This window comes from Ursus maritimus, unplaced genomic scaffold (genome assembly GCF_017311325.1).
Source record: "Ursus maritimus isolate PB19 unplaced genomic scaffold, ASM1731132v1 scaffold_29, whole genome shotgun sequence".
Lineage (NCBI taxonomy): Eukaryota > Metazoa > Chordata > Mammalia > Carnivora > Ursidae > Ursus > Ursus maritimus.
The window spans coordinates 8,294,963-8,317,648 of NW_024425452.1; the positions used below are offsets into that span (position 1 = coordinate 8,294,963).

The window sequence follows — 22,686 nt, forward strand, 5'->3', positions numbered from 1 at the left end:
CATTTGAAAGAAATCACCTATTTGCCTAATGAAATACTTAGGATCTAGGAATAAATTTTTCCAAGTTTCTCCAGAGGAATAAAATATTAAATAACTCACTGTAACTTGAAATGTTTAATATTTAGTGTCTAGTAACTGAGGTTCTGTTAATTATGACAGGGCATATTTCCTCACAGATACAAAGACACAGCTTGACAAGATTCCAGAACTCCAGAAATAAAAGGAAAATCTTAAAAGGTTCTAGAGAAAAAAAAAATCGTATTTCCCTAGATATGGTTTTATATGACTATTTCAATTACCTTTTCTGAAACTTAGTTCTTTAAAACTTACCCTATAATGTGAGATGTTAACTTGATTATTTTGTAGTTAATACATAGTTATAATTTATTTGGATTGAATATAGACTAAATATGAGGAGTGTATGTACATGTGCATGTGTGCTTGTTAATAAAATGAATTCCAACCACCAAAGAAAGGAGAGCCAAAGGCAAATGTTTAATTTATAATAAAATAATATTTAATTTATTGTATTTTATACAAAATAGACTTTGGTCAGATAGCATTTGAGCTCTGGTTGCAAATAGTAAACATGCAAAAAGAATTAAGCATAAGAATATTCAAGTAAAGACAGAACATTACTAACTAGATTATTTTTTAAATCAAGAAAGCACCACTGAAAGCAATCATGTTCTTGCTCTACACAATATATTTCTTTCGTATTTCTTAAATAGATTTCTTACATATTGTTTTATTAGCTTTACTTTTATACTTTTGGGATTGAAGACATAGTATTTATATTAAGAAACTGACATAATCAGATGTGTTGATTTCTTTGTAAATTTACAGCTATGGGGAAAAAATACAAGAATATACATGGAATGTTCACCCTACCTACCCACTGGTGAGAGTAGTCTGGGACTCCTAAAGAGAATCCATTTGACCCTCTGTTTAAAAGTCACATTCCTTCAACCAAGCGGATCACTGAGTGTCAAGAAACAGCTCCAGATTGTGTTCAGATTGTTCACACTGGACATTTGGGGCTGAGGACCTATCCATTCTGTTGTTCTTGTTGGATGCTGCCTTTTAAAAATTTTAAACCTGATTCTAGATAATGGGAAAGGAAGCTGAGGAGTGATATTTAGTCTTAGGTTCCAGCTGGTTGTGGCCGTCATGTTCATTCATCGTCAACTTCTCTCCCCTTGGGGACCTTTAAAGAAAACAAGATTAGGGCACTTTATAGTTTCTTTCACTTGGGCCTCACAGAGCTTAGTATTGAAACACACAAGGTATTTTCCATAATTATTATTCAAGCTTAGAAAGAAATAGAAATAACAATTGTTTGTCTTAAGAAAAATAAAAAAACCAAAAATATTTACCCTACTCACCTTGACTACATTCTCTTTACCAAACCTGTTTTCCCTGAAAATCCCATTGAACACATCAAAATATCTATCACTCTTAAGCTTTGCAGGAAATAATTTGGGGAAAATGTCAATGGAGTAAAGAGGTAGAAACTAGAGGATAGAAAGAAGATGATGTTATTCATAAAACCTCTTATCAGATTCTTCACTGAGATTCTGCAGCCTTCCACATTCTACCTGTTTTTGCCTACTCACATATATGCTACAAAATCTCATGCTACTGCCTGGGATTCCTATTATATTTATGAGCAGCTCTTTATTGCTCTCAGAGGAGCGAAGGACATTTGCCTACTAAATTCTGTCTTTTCATCATGTCCTTTATGCTTTGGAAAAGACCTTAACTTCCGATTTTATCTGTCCAAACATATTGTCTCAATTTCTCTCTACAATTAGGCAGTTTATCCAGTTTTATCACAAGGATGCCAAACAAACTTGGAGGCTTCAGGTGAGCAAAACTTTCACTGGTATAGTCATCGTTTACGTTCTTAGAACGCTGTATAGTACCTCCCAATAAACAGAATCCTCAAAGAAGAATTCCGTAGATGACAGTCCACAGACAAGGAACCTGAGAATTAAACCTATGAGAATAGGGAGAAAATAAGTCATGTTATGATGCTGAAGAGGAAAACTTACTTACATAGTAATAAAAATACTACTATAAGGGGCACCTGGATGGCTCAGTTTGTACAGCAGGTAACTTTTTATCTTAGGGTTTTGAGTTCAAGCCCCACACTGGATGTAGCGATTACTTAAAAATAAAAAATATATATGGCTATAAAATCATCCCCTTGAGATTACGTGATTACTTTACTGTCAGCAGTTTAGAATATTTTCAAATTTACCAGTCAATATGTTTATCATCTATTATGTTGACCACACGCGGCACAGGGAAGTGTTTACTTTTCATCCTGACCTGTGATCAGCCCTCCAACAATTGCTGTTCCAAGCGAAGAACCCAGGGCAGCTGCCTGCTTGACCACGCTAGACCTAGGAAGCCAAAAGAAAAGACGGTGTTCTATTTCCAGGATACCAAACAAATCTCATTTCCTGAGGGAGCGGATGCTTGCCATCTTCAGGCCAGAGAGCAGCATTACACCAGCAACGGAACATAACAATTTTGGTTTTATTTTGTATTTTCATTTTCTTTGAAGTTCTTGAGCACTGTTAAAATGTCCTTATAAGCACGTAAGCAAAAATCACCTTTTTCTTCAGGATTGATGAAAAGATTTTCCTTAGAAAGAGCTTAGTATTTTCTAAAAATATAGCAACAAGTTCTGATCCCCCGTCTGATTCGTTCAACAAACATTTATTGAGTACTCACTCTGGGCCACTTTCCATTCTAGGCACAGAGGATGGAGTAATGTGCCAAATAAACATGAGTGGCCATCTTTCCTCACCCCATCCCAAAAGGAACAATTGAAATTTAATTAAAAAATCAATAAGATCAGAAAAGCTAATTTTAGCACATAGTGTAGAGACCACTTATTAAATAGATTTAAAAAATCTCTGTAAGTCATCTTAGACATAGTTACTTTAAAATAAAATTAGTAAGAAAAGTACCTCATAATTTTGGGGAATGGAAGAATGTCATAAAAAGCTATTGAAATGCATAAGGTTGTTATAGGAGTAACAGAAGAACTAGAAATAGGACTACCTCTTTGGCACAGTACCTCACTCTTAGCAGGCAGTTCGTAAATAGTTGTTGAAGGACTGAATGTGTGACTATGGGAAAGCAAACAACTGGAAAATGAGAGGGTCTTGGTGCCTCATCTTCATCGTCCAAGGGAGAGAATGTACTAAACTCAGATTTCCATTTTTTTCTTTTTATTTGAAGGGTTTAAGTTCTTTCTACTATATAAAAAAAATTGTACTGGTAACACACACCCATTGTAAAAATATGAGAAACCATTAGTCCAGAAAATGAAGGGAAAAAGTTTAATTTCCCTCAAATCTTAATCAGTATAAAAATGTAAAATAGAGACATATATTTTTATAAAAAGGCAATCACATTATAATACTGATTTTCCCATTAATCCTTAAGTGTCCTTTGATGTCAGCAAATGTAGACCTGGATCATAATTGTAATTGCTACTCAGTACTACGCTGTAAAAATGTATTGTAATTAGAGTTCTAGAGGTTGGATCCTTAGGTTGCTTCCAATATTTCATATTTTTTAAAAGGCTGTGAGAACACATCCTCTTATGAACATGCTTCTGAATTTGCCCAGTAATTTCCCTAAAATAAAACCTATCTAGAAATGAAATCATTAGTAAAAGTTTATACATTCTTAAGGGCTTTTTGAAATTCATATCCCCATTTCTCTACTTTAGCCACCATTCAGTATTATTATTCATTTAATCTTTATCAACTTAACTGAAAAATTGGTAACTTGGGCTAACTTGCATTTCTTTGATCACTAGTGAGGCCGAATATTTAATATATATTTATTCACTTGGTATTTTTCTTTTGTAAACAGCCTATTAATTTTACCAGAATTTGCCAAAATCTTTTCCAAATTAAAAAAATATATATATATTTTTTAAATTACATTTTCTTTTTTAAATTTTTTAATATCTTATTTATTTATTTGACAGAGAGCAAGACAGCCAGTGAGAGAGGGAACACAAGCAAGGAGAGTGGGAGAAGAAGAAGCAGGCTCCCAGCAGAGGAGCCTGATGCGGGGCTCGATCCCAGAACCCTGGTACCAGGCCCTGAGCAGAAGGCAGAGGCCCAACGACTGAGCCACGCAGGCTCCCCATAAAAGATATTTTTGATAAAAAGTGTTCCATGATAAAACAGGGTTGGGAAACATGAGGTTTAACCAATTAACCACATGATTAGAATTAGGCGCTGTACTGGAGGAGATAATGCTAAGTGAAATAAGTCAAGCAGAGAAAGACAATTATCATATGATTTCTTTCATCTATGGAACATAAGAACTAGGATGATCGGTAGGGGAAGAAAGGGATAAAGAAAGGGGGGGTGATCAGAAGGGGGAATGAAGCATGAGAGACTATGGACTCTGGGAAACAAACTGAGGGCTACAGAGGGGAGGGGGGTGGGGGAATGGGATAGACTGGTGATGGGTAGTAAGGAGGGCACGTATTGCATGGTGCACTGGGTGTTATACGCAACTAATGAATCATCGAGCCTTACATCAAAAAACAGGGATGAACTGTATGGTGACTAACATAATATAATTAAAAAAAAATAACGGAATCAAGTACATGTTGCCCATTCTAAAAAAAAAAAATGACACAGCAAAATCTATTTGTCTGTAAACTAGACACTTCCCACTAGATAATAAAATTCTTTCTGTTTCTGAAAAAAAATAAAGAATTAGGCGCCGTAATGTGCACAGGTGTCCTTTAAGAATACGTACTTCTTGTTCTATGCTTACAAGAAACCTGATTTGTGTTTTAATATTCTGAATAGAAACATCTGAGTAAATAGTCTTGGCTTTTGGCCAAATATTTTGTCTGGTGTGTGAGACGTGTGTGAATGTCACCATGTGACTGGGCCTTCCAAGGCTCGTCATCCACCCCCACCCCCAAATCCCCCTGAGCACATTGAGAAGTGGCTGTTCAACCTGAACACCCAAGGACTAGACTCTCAACAGCGGAACCTACCCCAAATCCGGCCACCCAGTGAGACCCCTCCTGTGAGAGCCAGAGAGTCTTGTTTTATTGCCTCCATGGAACTGGTGCAGGCATGATGCTCAAGAATTCCTTTACTTCTAACCATGAGGCATAGCTTAAGAGTGTTTGCAGAGTGTTTACACACCATAGCACTTAGGAGTTGAGCTCATGGACTCATGCTTTTACCATGCTTGATTTGCGTTCAAATATGTTAGTGTTTGGTGTCAACAGCATGTTAAGTCCTGGAGAGAGCTGCACGAAAATGCGGATATTTCTGGGATTGTTCTCCAATTTTGCGAAGGGGGCAAAAAAGACAAAACAAACAGAAGAGATGGGTCAGCTCTAGACATGAAAGTGAGAGCAAAGTTTCCATTCAGTAGAATATACGATTAAACAAATTTTGTCAAATATTTATCATGACTGGTCTCAACAGAGTTGAATTTTAATCTGTGAAAATGAAAGAGATTTTTTCTCTTCAAATTATTCAACTCTAGCCAGTAGTCATTTTGAGACGTTTTCAAACATATTTACCTTTTCTTCATACTTTCAAGGGGTTTTAAAAATTGAGTGTTTTGATTCCTCCTTCCTTAATCCCTGAGTGATCTGGCCTCTCTGATCTTCCTAGCTGTTTTGCATGGATGTCTTTCATATCAAATTGTTCCAATCTTGTTACCTAAAAGTGACAACTGATGGCCTTTGACGTCGTTTTATTGTCCTGGATTTGACTGATAACTGTTCTTCCTCCTTCGGCCATTTAAACACTTATGCCCCCTCTGGGAAGAATCTAGGTCTGTTAGAGCTTGAAGGGATTTTACAGAATAAATAGTATAATTCCCTTATTTTACAGAACCACAGAAGCTAAGTGAGTTGCCAAAGGCCCCATTATTAGTCAATAGCAAAGCTGGAGCCATATGCCGGGCTTCCCGATTCCCCAGACCCAGCTGCTCTTCACATTGGGCTAATTCATTGTTCTATGTGTTGATCGTAGGAAATGACAGCTCAGCTCATCACAGATGTCCTCTCCTCCATTTGGGTGAGACTAACTAAAAGAGTACACCTACTGTAATCTGATTGTGATTATGCTATTGCCCTATCTGTGAGGAGACACTTGCCTATGGCAGAAATATTTAAATTAACTCTGTTAATTAAAACAAACAAAAAACAGCCACTGCTGATAACCTTGGTTAAGACACATCTTCCCATCTGATTCTATTCTCCCACTTGTGTCTCTTTGGCTTCAGTAAGGATGATACTAACGATGGCGGCCTGGGTTGCTAAAGAAACAGCTTTCTCATTACGAGATTCCTCCAAGAGTGAGATAAAACGTCACCGGACCTCAAGGTTCAGGAAAACCCGTTCTTTAACTCACGCCTTAGATGCTCCCAAGACTATCGCCACAATGCTTGCGAGGCCTCCTACCACACCAGGTAAGCCATGCAGGTTATGAACACCGCATGTATCATGGATCTTCAGTTTATCAGTAAGACACGGCTATAATTGTAAAAAGAGAAAGGTTTATTATTTTGTTAGACATACTGAAGTCAATGACTCAAGGACAATTTTATCTATAGCCCCTTTTGCCATCATATCTAAAACCCTCTTAAGTCAAAGAATCCAAATACGTTGGTGACAAAACTACTCATGTCAGTTTTTAGCAGATGGATTTGAAGGTGAGTGATTTCAAGTCCTCCTCCTTCTTACCTACTGATGATATTCTGAATCCTCTTAAGAGGACACAGAGTCCTTAATTATACAAAACAAACAAACATCATCAACAACGAAAACTTTAATGAAACTGCCCTGAGGAAAGCAACACCAGTAGTTAACATTCAATTCACACTAATTCTTTTAATAGTTTAATATCAGATTCTTTCCTTGAGCACAAAAGAAGTCGAGGAAGAGTAGAAACCACTGGACACTGAACTCTGAGTGGTATTTCTGACAGAAGGGAAATGACCCTCAAACAGGGTCTGATAAAAGGGATTTTCATAGCTTTTCTCTGCTGGTGGGATAGGAGAAGATGATGGTGCAGATTCCAAGTTCGACTGAGACCATACTTACAGTCAGGAACTTGAACCCAAGCACAGAGACAATTCCCGCAACGCTTCCAATGATCATAGCACCGTATGGGTGAATCTCCATGTCCGCACAAGTGCCCACAGCAACTCCTCCAGCCAGGGTTGCATTCTGAATGTGAACCTGTGGGGAGCACAGAAACACGAATGGAGTGAGCTGAATGAGGCAGACTTCAGAAGGAATGGAGCAATCTATCTAGGGTTCCATGCATTCCATGGCACATTCTTCAGTTCAAAGGGCTATAGATTCTTTTTTAAAAAGAAGATTCTTTGCAGTGATGGATTGCCTTTCTTCCAAGCAGTTGACGTTTGATATCTTTCTTGCTGGGATTCCTTGGTAGTGACTGAGCGATCAGGTTAGTGACGCCAGTTTGGAGAGGGATGAGAGGAAAACCAAAGAGGTTGTAATGGAAAGCTTGGGTGTACACAGCATAGTTATTCTAGCCATGGTATGTCTATTTATTCAGTTTGAGAATGCGTTTGTGGTTATCATGAACCAAAAGAGCTCTGTGGCTGCTGTGTGCTTTGTGGAGTCCACCATATTCCAATATTCAAAGAGGGAATCTAGAGACACCAAATGCACATTTGACATGAAAGACAACAGCTTTCACAAATGTCACTGTATTGAGAACATCTCAAGATGGTGGAAAGAGTCACCAATTGCCATTTACCAGAATTCCTCAGTAGAATCATGTTCTGGCTGTTTCGCCTAAGGAGGAAAGCCCATCACTACTTTTAAGAGAGGACCGAGCTGTACAGGTATTTTTTTCTTTTTTTGTTTTTAATTTTCTTCCATTAAACAAATTGTATAGCTTTGAAATCCATGTCCTTAGCTATGCTTGAAAAAATTACAATATCCTTTTCCTCCCTCAGGCTGGAAAAGAAGAGCAGCTGATGTGTGGATTACTCCTTCACAGACATTTCTCTAGTTCATAGGCAAGAAACGCAAAAGACCAACTTGGGAGGATTAAAAAAAAAAAGTTGTGTTTTGAAATAATTTTAGACAGGTAATAGTTGCAAAAATACTGCAGAGTTTCCATATATCCCTCACCCAGCTTCCCCCAAGGTTAATATCTTATGTAATCATAGAACCAGGAAACTAGCATTGATAGAACACTATTAAAGGTCTTATTTGACTTTTACCAGTATTCCCCCTAATGTTCTTTTTCCTTTACAGAGTCTTATTCAGGATCCCACGTGGCTTTTAGTTGTTATTTCTTCGAGAGGAATATTTGCAGTTAGGAAAACAGAATCAACTTGCACCCTCCCCCCATTCTCTTTTTCTATTCTTGGCAAGTCCTGTTTCTAAGGAAGATTTTCTAAGACCTTGGAGATAGTCAGCTCCATCATTAAAGCAATATGCCTCAAATCTTTGATTTTTGCCTGACTATGTTCCTTAGTAGGCGGTAAATTCCTTGAGAACACTTTTAATTTGCCACAATACAAATTCGATGAAGAAGAAAATGAGCGTTATTTTCAAAATATTCTGCAAGTTTGCAGTGTTGTGATTTGTTGTGGCAGTTCAGCAGCGATGCAGAAATGACCTACTCATCTGGGCAACCACCAGTGTGACTTAGGGAAGCTTCCATGGTGGTTAATATGTACTGACCATATCGAGCTTGCCTCTCTTCCCCACGAAGCTGGAAAACGCATAGGCTGTGAGCACGCAGGCAACAAGAGAGAAGTATGTATTTATGATGGCCATGTACTGTTGCTCTGTAGTTTCCGCGATGGCTGAATTAAAGCTGGGCCAAAACATCCATAGGAAAAGAGTCCCTGCGGTAAACCACAGAAAGGGATATTAGTGCTGGATATGGAAGACAGTCCAGGGGAGAGAGTTTGCCTTGGGTACTGAATCAGGCAAATTCATCTCTACTCACCAATCATTGCAAACAAATCTGAGTGGTACACAGACTCCTCCTTCTCATGCCCCCTTCTCAAGTCTGGCCGATATAGGACACCTGCTACCGCCAAGCCAAAGTAGGCCCCAAAAGCATGGATCGTCATTGATGCTCCAATGTCAGAGGCCTGAGGGTCAAAACATTCGTGTTATTAGAGGTGAAACTGCGTCTCACTACAGGAGGAAAGTCAATGAAGGGACTGCTTCACTGATTAAACAATAAAATAAATTAAAAGAAGGAATGGATATGTCAGAGAAAGAATAAAACAGGATAGTGAAATTTAAAAAAATACAGGCTTTGGAGACATGCAGAACTGACTTCCAATGCTAGGCCAGGTACTTCCTTGCAATGGGACTTTAGATAAATTGCTATACTTCTCTGGATCTCTGCTTCTGCAAAGTGGGAAATATTACTCGGCTAATATAGTTGTGGTGAGACTTAGTGCGGCCATGTTTGTAAAGTGCTAGGTCCTTGTGGATATGCAATTCATTTTAGTTTACTTCTCTAGTTTAGGGAAATTCTTAGTGACATATTATGCACTGCACTTGTTTCAAAAGAAAGATGTTCTTTGCATTCATTTTCTGTTACAGTTAAGGCTCATTTAACTGCAATTCAAAGACCTGAAGCTTTAAAAAGCCCGAGTCTGTCCCATATTTTTTCTCTGTGTTATATGATGATGTGAAATCCAGCTGAGGTCCAAGATTCACCTGAAGCAATGTATTTAGGTCCTCTTTAGGATAGTGTATGAATTTGATCCAGTTTTCTACATTCTCCTACCCCACGAGGGAAAGTTTGGAGTGCCAAACCTGAGGCATAGCTTTATTGTACTTATTAAGGTAGGAAAATGATACAAACTTATTAATTTATTTAAGATTTTCATACCTAAAAAACTCCTATGTACCTTTCTGGTCCAGCTTAACTGTCACTTCCTCAGAGAGGCCTTCCTTGATTCCACAATCTAAGTTAGGTCTTCCAGTTATGCTCTCCCATATTCCCTTCTACTTCTTTTTCATAGTATGTATTGCAATTTTTAATAATATGTGTGCGTGCTCGTGTATGCATGTGCCTATGGGTGGGTGGGTGATACAGGATACTCTATTCGATGTCTGTCTTCTCTATAAAGACAGGGACATTAACTATTTTGTCGATCAGAATCATCATCACATGACACCTAAAAAGTTTTCAAAAGCATTTTCTGTTGAGAGAGAGGGAGGTGAGTGGGGGATGGGTGAAATAGGTGATGGGGATGAAGGAGCGCACTTGCTGTGGCGAGCACCAGATGATGTATGGAAGTGTTGAATCACTGTATTGCACACCTGAAACTAATATTACATTGCATGTTAACTAACTGGAATTTAAATAAAAACTTAAAAAATATTTGCTGTGGAATTAAATGTTCAATAGAAACAAGCAAAATACTGGGGAGTGCCCAGAAATAGTCTATTGATTATCCTCAGGGGAATCAATGAGATTTTCATGCGGGAGAAAAAATTTGATCTAGACTTTAACAAAAGCTAGTCAGGGGCTCCTGAGTGGCTCAGTCAGTCAAGCATCTGCCTTCAACTCAGGTCATGATCCCTGGGGTCCTGGGATAGAGCTCTTGGAGCCCTGCATCAGGCTCCCTGCTCTTCCCCCTCTCCTGCTAGCGCTCTCTGTCTTGCACTGTCTCTCTCGTGCTCCTTGTCTCTGTCTCTGTCTCTCTCAAATAAATAAATAAAATCTTTTAAAAAGAAAGAAAGGGTTATTCATCTAGTAGTTGAAATATAATAGGAATTGACCACTGATAGGAAATATAATGTAATAAAAAGAGTTGTGGAGTTGAGAAAAATCTAGGTTTGAATCCAGATTTGGGCAGTCATTCAGCATCTGTGATCATTAGTTGTAATTTGTATGAGTAACAACCTAATACCCAGGTTATAGTGTGGCGGTGACAATGAAACGAGGTAATGTTGATAAGACTCCTGGTTTACCAAAGACACTCAAATAAGTGATGGGTGTAATTACACTTGCTATGCTATCGTGCTCACCGATCTTTGTCTATGTAGAGTGGGCATCCTTTAGGTGTAACCAGAACTGATGTCCAAAGCTAGTAAGTATAAATCCTCTAATCCTTACCTGAAATATCTCACCAACCACATATTCATTACCAGCAAAGACAGCGATTTCTATTATTGTCATGATCAGCATTTGGGCTGGGCTTATTTTTCCCAGGACAGCTCCAAAAGAAATCAGGACTGTGGCTGTACTGAAGTCTGCATTTATCATGCTGAGGGAAAAAAGAAAGAATACACCCAAGAATAATGCACACCCAACATAAAACTGTGAGCTGGGATGAATCACAGCATCACTTCATACAGCGTGCAAGGGCCCCTCCGCACCGTTCCCCATCAGATGTTCTTCCCAGGTACACTTTCACACACTCTCACTTCCTTACCCTTCCTCTTGCCATCTGCCATACATTCTGGTTGCTCCAGCATTTTCCTTTATTTTGACCCACCTGTTCTTGATCTCATTTAGGTTTTTCTTTATTTTTGTTGATCGATAAATGAATTACTTTCTACAGTGTTGACATTTCAAAATGTAAATATAGGCATGTACAAAAAAAGCTAGTGGAGGATTTTTGTTCCCTGTAGCTGAGATGGAAGGAATAACCTTTAACAAAAGGGAATTTCTTGTGTCCTTAAAGTCAAATGAGAGAGGATACAGACATGAATATATGACCCAGCTCAGTAGAGCAAGGCGTTGATTCACATCCTGGGATCCCAACAATCTTCTATCATCTCAGGGAGACAGTGTGCTAGCTGACTGACAAGAGACCAAGCAGAGAAACAAATGCTCTGAAAACACAATGGTTGAAAAGTAAGGGATGCTCACTTTTTCATTCCAATGTAAATTGTCTGTCCATGGTGGTGCAGGATTCCCTGAATAAAAGTGCCCCATTGGAGGCCCAAAGCAGCAATGAGTAGATTGATGCCCACACTACTGAAGCCATATTTTTTCAGGAAGGTCATGAGGAAGCCAAACCCAACAAATATCATTACATGCACATCTCGGAAGACTGGAAAAAAAAAAAACAAAAAAACAGAAGGGAAAAAAAAATCTGTGTTAGGGGAGAACGAAGAAAATGTTGCATCATATAGTATATCCCATTTATTAAATGCTACATCCTTTATATAAATCACTGCAAAGGGAGAGCATTAACCGGGCAGCCAAAGACTAGACTCCAGTGCCAGCCAGCCTGCCTGCTTACCAGCCATGAGATTCTGGGCAAGTCATTCAATATTTGAGCCTTTTCTTGGAATACCATGTGCTCTCATATCTGAAGAGTTTTCTATTACTTTCCACCTGAGGAAAACCTCGCAAACCACAGTGCAAATATCACCCGCTCTTGCAGACTTTCTCAGTTCTCCCAGGGAAAATTAATATTTCCTCTTGTCTTTTACACAGCATTCTACATATACTTCAATTCAGCGTTTGCCATACTGTATTAGCATTTATTTAACATGAGTCATGTGATAACAGTTCCTTGATGAGGTGTTCCTCTCCTGCACTGACTATGAGTTCCTTGGTTGAAGGGATTAGGACATCGTCATCTTTTGCTCCCCCAGGATTTGGCATAAAAATCTTCATATAGGATAAGAGGCAATAATGACTAAATTAATGAGCTCCAGTCTCCATTTATTATACAGATACAAATCTGTATAATAGCACCGGCCCTGGAAATCTTAATCAGATCAGTATTCAAGTCCAATGGGATAACGTCTTTGTTAACACTTTTGAAGCCACTGTTAAAAAGAAAAAAAAAAAAGGCCCTATCCTCTTGAGGAGCAAATATTTTACCTGGTGTCTGGAAATGTAAGCTAAGGTCCCCTAGTTCTGGTACATGGTTGTGTGACCTTGGGCAAGGGATTTATTCTCTCTGAGCTCCAGCATTTTCATCTGCAATACTGAAAAGGCCCTGTTTCACAGAGGTAGTCTGCGTGGGATAACCTCTGTGGGAGGGAATATGCATTAAAGCACTATAAATAAAACATATGATCAAAACTAACTAACTAACTAACTAACTAACTAACTAACTAAATGAAAGATATGCTCAAATATGAGATAGGGGAACTCAAAGTACAGCTTCATTAGTGAGACATGTATTTGGTTGAACCATATGAAATGGAAATTTTTGCATTGAAATTATCAATGAAAATGAGTCAACTATTGGCAACTTCTTGTGGTTCAACTTAATAAATACACAAAGCAAATTGAGAACAAACTGGGCACAAATATAAAACCAGAGAGAAAAAATAAAACATGTAATGTTAAATGACTATTAACCATTGTGGCCAGGGGTTTAAGTGGAAATAGACATGAGGAGGACACACCTCAAAAATATATCTCAGAGGAAACTGATGTTAGAGTCCAATTAATTTGCCTAAAGGGTGGGTTAAGATTGGAATCCAGGCCTGACTCCACCAATTCCTCCAGTCATTGAACACAGTAGGGATGGATGTAAAAATAACCAAGGCAGAATGCTGACTTCACAGGCACTCAAAGACATGTAACTACCCCTTGGTTCTTTCTACCTCTGTTCTACCATCAGGCTCAGCATACAGTGTGTTTGAGGTTGGGAGACGACACTACTCAGGTTTGTCTACTGTAGGAGATGCTGCGATACACGGCCCAGATACCCCTTTTAGAAATGAAGAACTTATTCTTTCCATCTTTCCTGGCTGTAGGGAGTGCTGCCAGTTGATAGCCCTAAGTTCTCAAGTCTCTCTGGGAAATGCTCTTGCCTTTCCCTGGGGTAGCCTGTACCCAGTGACTGATTCACATGACCATCCCCTGGCCTCAGGGAAGGACCACCTGAAGCTAGACAATCCCAGTCTCAGGATACCCTGTGGGGTCTCTCCCTGCAAACCTTCTTGCTATGGTGTTGATCCTTAAGGCACTCCTTACTAAACTTTTTCCGGCTAATGTCTGTCTCTAAAGCCTGATTCCCAGGGAGCCCAACCTGTAGCACTTTCTTTATGGGCTTCATTCCTCTCTGCAGAACTTTCCTGACCTTCTCTCCTGACACAACTTGCAGACCACATTAATTTCAAACTTTGCAAATTAAATTTGATAAGCTAATCTGCGACAGTGATCCCACCCAGAAGTGGATGAAGATGTTCACTTTCCAAAGGTACCCAGCATTTCAAAGTCTCTTTGCAAGCATTTGAAGGGCTTTTTTGGAGGCATTGGAGATTTATCCTAAGGTATTACTCTATGACGAATAACAAGACAGACAGATATGGTTGACATCACAGATTGAGTCAGTAGGGTCCTTCGGTGACCTAGAAGCCAATCTAACTTGTGGATGAAGGTAGAAAATGAAAGAATAAAGAGAACGAGAATAGTCCAAACCTACCATGATTCAGGCACACACTTGTGTCATTCACTTTCAACCCTATCCATAAAATGAGCCTTTTGACCATTTTATTGTTCATTGGAGCTACCTCCCAAGAAAGGCAGTTTGAGGAGGACGAGAAAGGAAAGAGTAGATTTCATTTTTTTTTAAAGATTTATTTATTTATTCGACAGAGATAGAGACAGCCAGCGAGAGAGGGAACACAAGCAGGGGGAGTGGGAGAGGAAGAAGCAGGCTCATAGCGGAGGAGCCCGATGTGGGGCTCGATCCCATAACGCCAGGATCACGCCCTGAGCCGAAGGCAGATGCTTAACCGCTGTGCCACCCAGGCGCCCCAGGAAAGAATAGATTTCTGAAAATTGTCCCTTGTCAGTGCCTTTGAGGGGAGTCTCCAAGAGGAGAATGCTGCACAGTCGTCTAGTTCGGATCAGCGACAATCTCAATTACGCCAGCGTTCTGGACGCCCACCCTCATCTCATTATCTACCCAGGGAACTTCGGAATTGGGGATTGGGATTCTACATGACCTCTTGATGGGCAATGGTCAACTAACGTGAACCTGTGGGGTTTTGAAATACAAGTGACCATATATATATTAACTGTGCTCTGATGGTTTTTTCCCCTCAAAGACTATTACTGCTTTTTGCCACAAGGGGGCTTAAGAACCTCATCTATTATTTAAGTCGCTAAAGAGCTTATTAGGTTGTGACAGCTCTTGACAGATAATGATTCTGTATAAAAAGTGTGGATAAGAAAGATCTGTAAACAATTGGGATTCTATGTTGCCTTTTATCCTGCTCTAAGAATTTGTGGGTGGCGACTAGAGAGAGGGCCATGAGTTTAATTCAGTAGTGCCAGACTGCCATTAAAGGAATAAAGTGTCCTCTGTAGGGGGAAAGGAGATTGAACTTCTGTGAAGTCTTCCAACAGGTTTTAAGAAAGGCCAAGACTTGTCTAAATCAGATATTCTCAATAGAGTGTGATTTTAGTCTCCAGAGGAAATGTAACAATAGCTGGTATCTTGTTTTCCTTCCATCATTATATTGTGATAGGATATCTTGCAAGCCCTGGTAACTCAACATGCTTAAAATGCACATGATGATTCTGACTCACTTTCCACCACCACTACCACCATCAAACGAATGAAACTGACCTGTCCCTTCCCTCTATTTCCTGTATATGCCTGCTGCCTCGAACGTCCTCTCCATCCCAAACCCAACACTTCTTGACCTGGCAAACCTATACTCCCTTCAAGAACCAGATCACAGCTGTAACATCGTACATATTCCTCTTATTTTATTTCATTTGCTTATGGGTTTGTCTGTTTTTGTTACCATGTGTGCTCACTTGTCATTTATTCAAATATTGAGCAAGCACTGCCACTAAGGCACTCTTTCAGGAGGAAGTGAATCCTAGTGTGAAAGCAGGACTCCAGATGTGGCTTGTCCCTCATAGGACCCCAGCAGAAAGGCTGGCACCTGTAGCTTTTCAGGAGATGCCTCAGTTATTCATGAATAAGTGGATCACTGGTGAGGGCCACCGAGAATCTGTCTAATGGGGATTATCAGGCTCTTATTTAGAAAAATTGTTTTTCTGGATCAAGTGGTGAGAATTGTTCAGCGGGCAAGTATAATTAGAAAGTGTTTGGCTTTCTTCTTTTATTTTGTTTTTGTGGTTTGTTTTTTGCTTTTTTAAAGATTTTATTTATTTATTTCACAGAGAGAGAGAGAGGGAGAGGGAGAGCGAGCGCACCAGTGGGGGCAGGGGTGGGGGGAGAAGCAGAAGTAGACCGCCTGCTGAGCAGAGAAGCCGGACTTGGGCTGAATCCTAAGATCCCAGGATGGTGACCTGAGCTGAAGGCAGACGCTTAACCAACTGAGCCACCCAGGCACCCCTCTTGGTTTGTTTTTTAATGGTTAAGGGCTGGCAAGGTGTTTGCCGGGCACATGGGCACATAGCTTATTGCTCTTAGAGAGTTTCAGTCCTTTGAACCACTGGGATTATATTCTGAGCTTGTCTTCTCTGAGAGAAAGGTATCCTTGGGGTGGTTTCTTTCCTCTCCCAGCCCCCAAAAAGTTTAACTGCAAGTATTTCAAATATCTAGAAAAATAGCACAATGAATATATATGTACTATTCACTTAGATTTATCAGTTGTTAATATTTTCCATGTTTGTTCTGTCTCACTCTCTTCAGATATATATGTACTTATTCTCCTTAACCATTTGAAAGTAGGATGACATTTTGCCCCTCACCAAGTTAGCATGAGTTTCCTAAAAAGGACATTCTGCTAAATAACCATAACATCATCACCACATCCAAGAAATATGACATAGATAGAAGACTATTATCTAATATAGAAGCTATGCTGAAATTCCTCCAACTGTCCCCAAATTGTTCTTTTATAAGATTCTTAACCCATTATCCATTCAACTTTCATACATTTTTTGGTTTGTCATGTGTCTTTTTCTTAGATAGGTTCTCCCAATGCTTTTTATTGTTGTTGGTGTTTTGTCATTTATATAGAATGTCCTCCAATTTGCATGTGTTTGACTGTTTCTCCATAGAACGAGACTCAATATTCTGGGAAGAGTATTATATGGGTGATGTTGGGTACTTCCCATTGCACCACACTAGGTGGCACATAATTTGTTTGTCCTATTACCGGTGATAGTTAATTTGACCATGTGGTTAAGACTCTTCTGCCAGATCTCTTCACCATAAATGTATGTTTTGCCCTGTAAACGAAAAGCAGTCTGTGGGGCAATTCTTTCACACATGTGTTCTCCAGTAACTTTACCTGATGGTTTTTGCTTTCATTGAAGAATCTTGCTGGAATATATTATTACATTTTTAATTTCAAAATTCTAATTTTATATATCTATTATTCTTTTTATATTAATTAGTTGGCATTCTTCTATAAGGAAGAGCTCCCTCTTTCCCCCTTCCCCCTCTTTGGAGAATACTTCTATGGGTTCACTATATCCTTTATCTTAATTTCAGTGAGTTACTATCACCACATCATTATTATTTGTAATTCTGTGTTTATCCCCAATTGGTCTAGTTGGTGCTGCTTCAAGCAGGATCCTGTGTTCTTTGGGCATATCCCCATTAGTCTTTACACCCTTGGCAAACCTTGTGCTTTCTTTACCCTGACCCGGAACCAACAATTTTTCCAATGAGCCCCTGAGTGGGCAATGGTATTTAGAAACTAGGATTTGGGTTCTACTCATGCTCATTGCTTCCAGTCCTTTCCAGTAGGCAAAAACTATTCCATCAAAGGTAACCCTCAGAGTTCTACTGGAGGCTGATATCTTATTGTTAGGTAGTAAACCACAAACAATATGTTAATTCAGTAATAGAAACAATTCCAGGTAACACTTAGAATAACAGCAAGCAATTCCCTAGGAATCATTTACACTCACAAATGAGTTACTCATTACCTGTAACATATATCTAGATCTGCTAAATCTTTTGGTAACAAATGAGCTGATTAATATTTGAGTAAATATAGAAACACATTCTTATATGTAGATTTAAAAAAATAAGCCATTGTACTTCATCCATTGCTGGTATTGAAATTCATAAAATAATGTCTAGTGCCATGTACATCCTTTGTCAGTTTACCTATACCTTCAGTGGTCCCCAAGGGGTCTTGGAGACACTTTCAGGGAGTCTGAGAGGTGAAAACTATTTTCATGATAATTCTATGGTGTTACTTGCTTTTTTCACTGTGTTGGTATTTCCAGAGATGATGACACAAAGGTATGTCAGACTAGGGGTCCTTTAGCACCGACGAAAGCAGTGGTATCAAACTGAGCTGGTGGTTGTAGTATTCTTTTTTTTTTTTTTAATATTCTGTTCAAATTCAATTTAGTTTACATATAGTGTATTATTAGTTTCAGAGGTAGAGTTCAGTGATTCATCAGTCTTTTATAACACCCAGTGCTCATTCCATCACGTGCCTTCCTTAATGTCCATCATCCTGTTACCCCATCCCTTCACTCCCCTCCCCCCCCAGCAGCCCTGTTTGTTTCCTAGAGTTGAGTCTCTTATGTCGAATTCTTAATGATCACTCACTGGCAGAGGGGAAAAAAAGGGAGGTTTTAATTAAGAATTTTTTGATGAAGCAGCAAAAATTATTAATTTAGCTACTGACCTTCTATGTGTCCTTTTAATATTTTGTAGGAATTAGTCTGTGGAAATGTCATTATACATATACATACAGGACGGGATCTCAGAAACAAAGCACTTTTGTTATTGTTTGAGTACCAACTGAATGAGCGGGTTTTTTCCATGGAACTTTATTTTTACTTGAAATAAAAGACTGACATAAACTATGGTTTTTCAGACAGGTATTGACATTGTCTGAAAAATGAGTGAACTGAGGTTGTCATTTCAAAGAAAAGAATTGACAGTATTTGTTGCCACCAATACATTTTGGCTTTAAAAAAAAATTAGAATTTCAGAAAGTTTGTGTCGGTCACTGTGAGCTTATCATCTTCTGGAGACTTCTCAAGGGTTTTCTGGTGAAATGGTTGGTGGTATTAACATGTATCCTCTTTCATTGTTAATGATGAAATATGTCAATGTTTGGAATATTTGCATAACTGTGAATCAATATTTTTCAAATGATCAATGCATAACCTAACAAGATGAGTAAAAACTACTCCAAGTGTGAGACCAATGGATTTTAACGTAACAGAGTATAGCAAGATCATGGCTGTGGCATTTATGTCCCATAGACATTAAAGCTGTGTGTCTGTAGAATTTCTAATAAAATGTTGACAGGCCTCAAAGGGCCTTCTTCCTAAACTCCCCTTTTCTCTACTCTGCCTACAGGTTAGCAAGAATTAGCTGACTGTCAGTCACGCTTCATTCCCTGTCAAACTATCTGCCTCAGGACACCTGGGTGGCTCAGTTGTTAAGTATCTGATTTTGGCTTAGGTCATGATCCCCGGGTCCTGGGATGGAGCCCCACGTCGGGCTCCCTGCAAAGCGAGGAGCCTGCTTCTCTCTCTGCCTGCTCTGCCTGCCGCTCCCCTGCTTGTGCTCTCTCTCTTTGACAAATAAATGAAATCTTAATACACACACACACACACACACACACACACATCTGCCTCAGCAGAGTGACCAACATTTGCTAGATGCCATGAGGGCCAAAACCCCAGAGTTTAGCTTGTCTCTCAGACGAGTGTCTACGGTGTCATTCATGACATGAAACAAGATATTCAGAGGTGCCGCACACGTCCACCGTTATGCGTGGGGATGGTCTGTGTGACAGCATGCACTGCTCTGCCAGTCAGAAAAGCAGAGCAGATGGCAAGCAAGAGGGATGAGTAAACCTATATCTAACTGACTTTACTTAAAATATAAATTAATATTCTGCCTTGCTTGTTTGTGAGAAAATCGTACCTTCCAGCACCCTGCAACTGAGAACCGCTGTAACACGCCGCGAGCCTCTTAAGCAGGAGCAGAGCCTTCCAGGTGCTTGACTCCTGCACTTGGTACAACCCACGGCACTAGGCAGGCACCCCCACGGGTTTGACTTGAACATTTCTTCTTAACAAGCAAATATTTAATAATCTTCTCTCTAATGATTTCGGCTGTCACGTAAGTTTTGTGTAAGTTGATTTGAAATGTAGGGGAAAGTGTAGAAAATGTAGGAAAAAATATATATGTATAACCATGATCAGGCAGCTTCTGGGCTATTCTATAAAATATTTTAGGCAGGAATAATATGGCTGAGTCATTGAATGGCTCTAGGGTCATCATGTCTGCATGAGAATACTTCCCATTATATAAATCCCCTCAAAAAATGAAGGAATGAGAGAACAAATATTATATGGTTTTATAAAGCTTAGACCTATGCCATAGAACTGTCATAAACATTGCTACTATTTTAAATGATTTAATAAATTTAATATTTAATAAATTAATAAATGATAAAATTATGTGTGCCTTATTTAAGAAAACAATGTATATCATAGGGACACATCACTACCTCTCTCCCTGGTTAATGATGTAATGGATATGCCCGCTCCAAATAGGCAGTCAGTTAATGGTAGTTATTATTGTTTTATTAATTATTTCATTGCCTTCCCTATCAAACTCGAAACTGAATCCGTTCTTTTCTTCGGGTACCATTCCCAGGGAAGGATTCTGCTTTCAAAATATATTAGGTGCTCACACTTTTCTTCCCATTTCAGAGGAACAAACTGCTTTCCTTTTAGAATATTATGAAACCCAGAGTACATCCATTTACTTCCAATATCATCCTTAACATCACTTCTTATGCCTTAGGGTCCCCACATGAAATCCAGGCTCCCTTCACATTATTCCACTTGTTTCTACTCTCTCCTTGAATGGTACTTTAGACTCTTGGTTGTTGCTATTATTGTTGTTTGGGGGGTGATATGTTTATTCCTTGCAGAACTAAGGATCAATTTAAGGGAAAATTAATGTCATTTAGCAGATGTAGGTAACACAAAAGATTAATCAATTACTTTAATTTTTGTCTTCTTATGCTGGTATTTTAATAGACACAGATTCTATCCAAACACATTCACTACAGAGACTGGAAGCCATAGACCAGATACCTCCGCATGAACTTATAATACCCTTAGTACTCATAAGTATCACAAATTCTATAAGGTGCTCCAGTGTGGAGTTCAAGGGGTTAGAGAATTCAAAGATTTTACATTCTAAGGCCCCCAAATGAGTTCACATTCTGAAAAGCCCAAAACGCATAATAAGAAGTAGATGGTTTACTCACAAGGATGTAACTCAAGGGATTTGTCCACTCTTGTTGAGTTGGCGACGTTGAGCTGTTGGATAGTATTCTGCTCTGTTTCATACTTGACAAAAAGTCCAAATAAAACAATCATAGAAACCTCCAGTACAATGGCCGTGATGGGGAACGAGAGCTTCATGTTTGTGGCAAAGGACAGAGGCACACTGAGGGCCTCACAGGCTGTGGGAGGTTGATAAGCACAGAGGGACTGCTCTGTGTGTGGAATTAGGCTGCATGTTCAACTCACTCCAATGACGTTGCAAGAAAAAATGGGCAAGACTGATGAAAACACTCCCACCTCTTGGGGAGAATTATGCTCTGTAATCAAATCATTCAAAATGCTAGTTTGAAGAATATATAATGTAGATTTGAAGAAGTCCGGCTATAGAAATGATCTATTGTACACAAGTGTCTAGAATCTTATTTAACATAGTTCAACAGACACTTCTTGAGCTCCTATTGTATGGCAGGCACTGAGCTAGGCTCTATAGGAGACATGAAACTAAACAAGATATAGAATGGTTCTATTAACTTCCTTGAGGAAGTAAAGAATGTAGCTGGGAAGAGAGACATATACACAAATGAGTCTTTAAAAAGAGGTAGGTAACATAATAGTGGTTATAAAACTATTAGAGAACATATATAAGGCAGAAATTTATTTTGTCTCGGGCTAAGACCACGAACACATAAAATGATATTGATGGGGACATTAAAAAATAAATAGGCTTTATTAGTAAGACAGAAGGACTCGCATAAGGCTTAGAAGAACATGGCGTATTTAAGGAATAGCAATTAGTTATGCAAAGCTGGAATATAGTACAGATGGGGAGGGAAGAAGAGAGTGTCTGGGGATAAAGCTTATCTGGGTTGTAAAAGGCCTTGCATTCAATATTAAAGATACTAGATGTTGAATATTAGTCAATGGGCAATGAGGAAAATACAGCCCTGTAAGAAGTGGTTTTGCTTATTTAGGATAAGGTTTTTCTTGAATCCATGCTCAGCTTTACAAATGTAAGTTATCAATGCACAAATATGTTGAGATATATTTTTAAGTCTTAAAAAAGAAGGGAGTGAACTTCAGCATGGACATAGTAAATCCACACTCCTGACAAATAGTCACTTGTAAGTAAGATGCCAAACACTTAAAAAATACAGAGACAGTTCTTGCTTCCATCCTGTAATTGTTCTCATAGCGGAATAGAGAATTTTGAGAACGTATAGCTAGCAGTTAAACAAAATTACAAAAATTATTTTTTAAAGATTTTATTTATTTATTTGTCAGAGAGAGAGAGAGGGAGAAAGAGAGAGGGAGAGGTAGGCAGAGGGAGAAGCAGGCTCCCTGCTGAGCAAGCAGCCAGACATGGGACTTGTTCCCAGGACCTTGGGATCATGACCTGAGCAGAAGGCTGATGCTTAACTGACTGAGCCATCCAGGCATCCCTAAATAAAATTATTTTAGTAAG

General features: G+C 39.0%; 1 protein-coding gene across 1 annotated transcript; it reads right to left on the minus strand.

Moving 5' to 3' along the window:
• Positions 1-502: 502 nt before the first annotated feature.
• Positions 503-21,427, minus strand: RHAG (Rh associated glycoprotein). Its single transcript, XM_008691811.2, has 10 exons — positions 21,206-21,427; positions 11,910-12,093; positions 11,151-11,301; positions 9,015-9,162; positions 8,744-8,910; positions 7,121-7,258; positions 6,429-6,550; positions 2,335-2,408; positions 1,926-1,999; positions 503-1,207 (listed from the first exon to the last, which is right to left on the minus strand). Exons 1-10 carry the CDS (start codon positions 21,360-21,362, stop codon positions 1,175-1,177), a joined length of 1,248 nt encoding a protein of 415 aa, XP_008690033.1. The 5' UTR covers positions 21,363-21,427; the 3' UTR covers positions 503-1,174.
• Between the last annotated feature and the right edge of the window lie 1,259 nt (positions 21,428-22,686).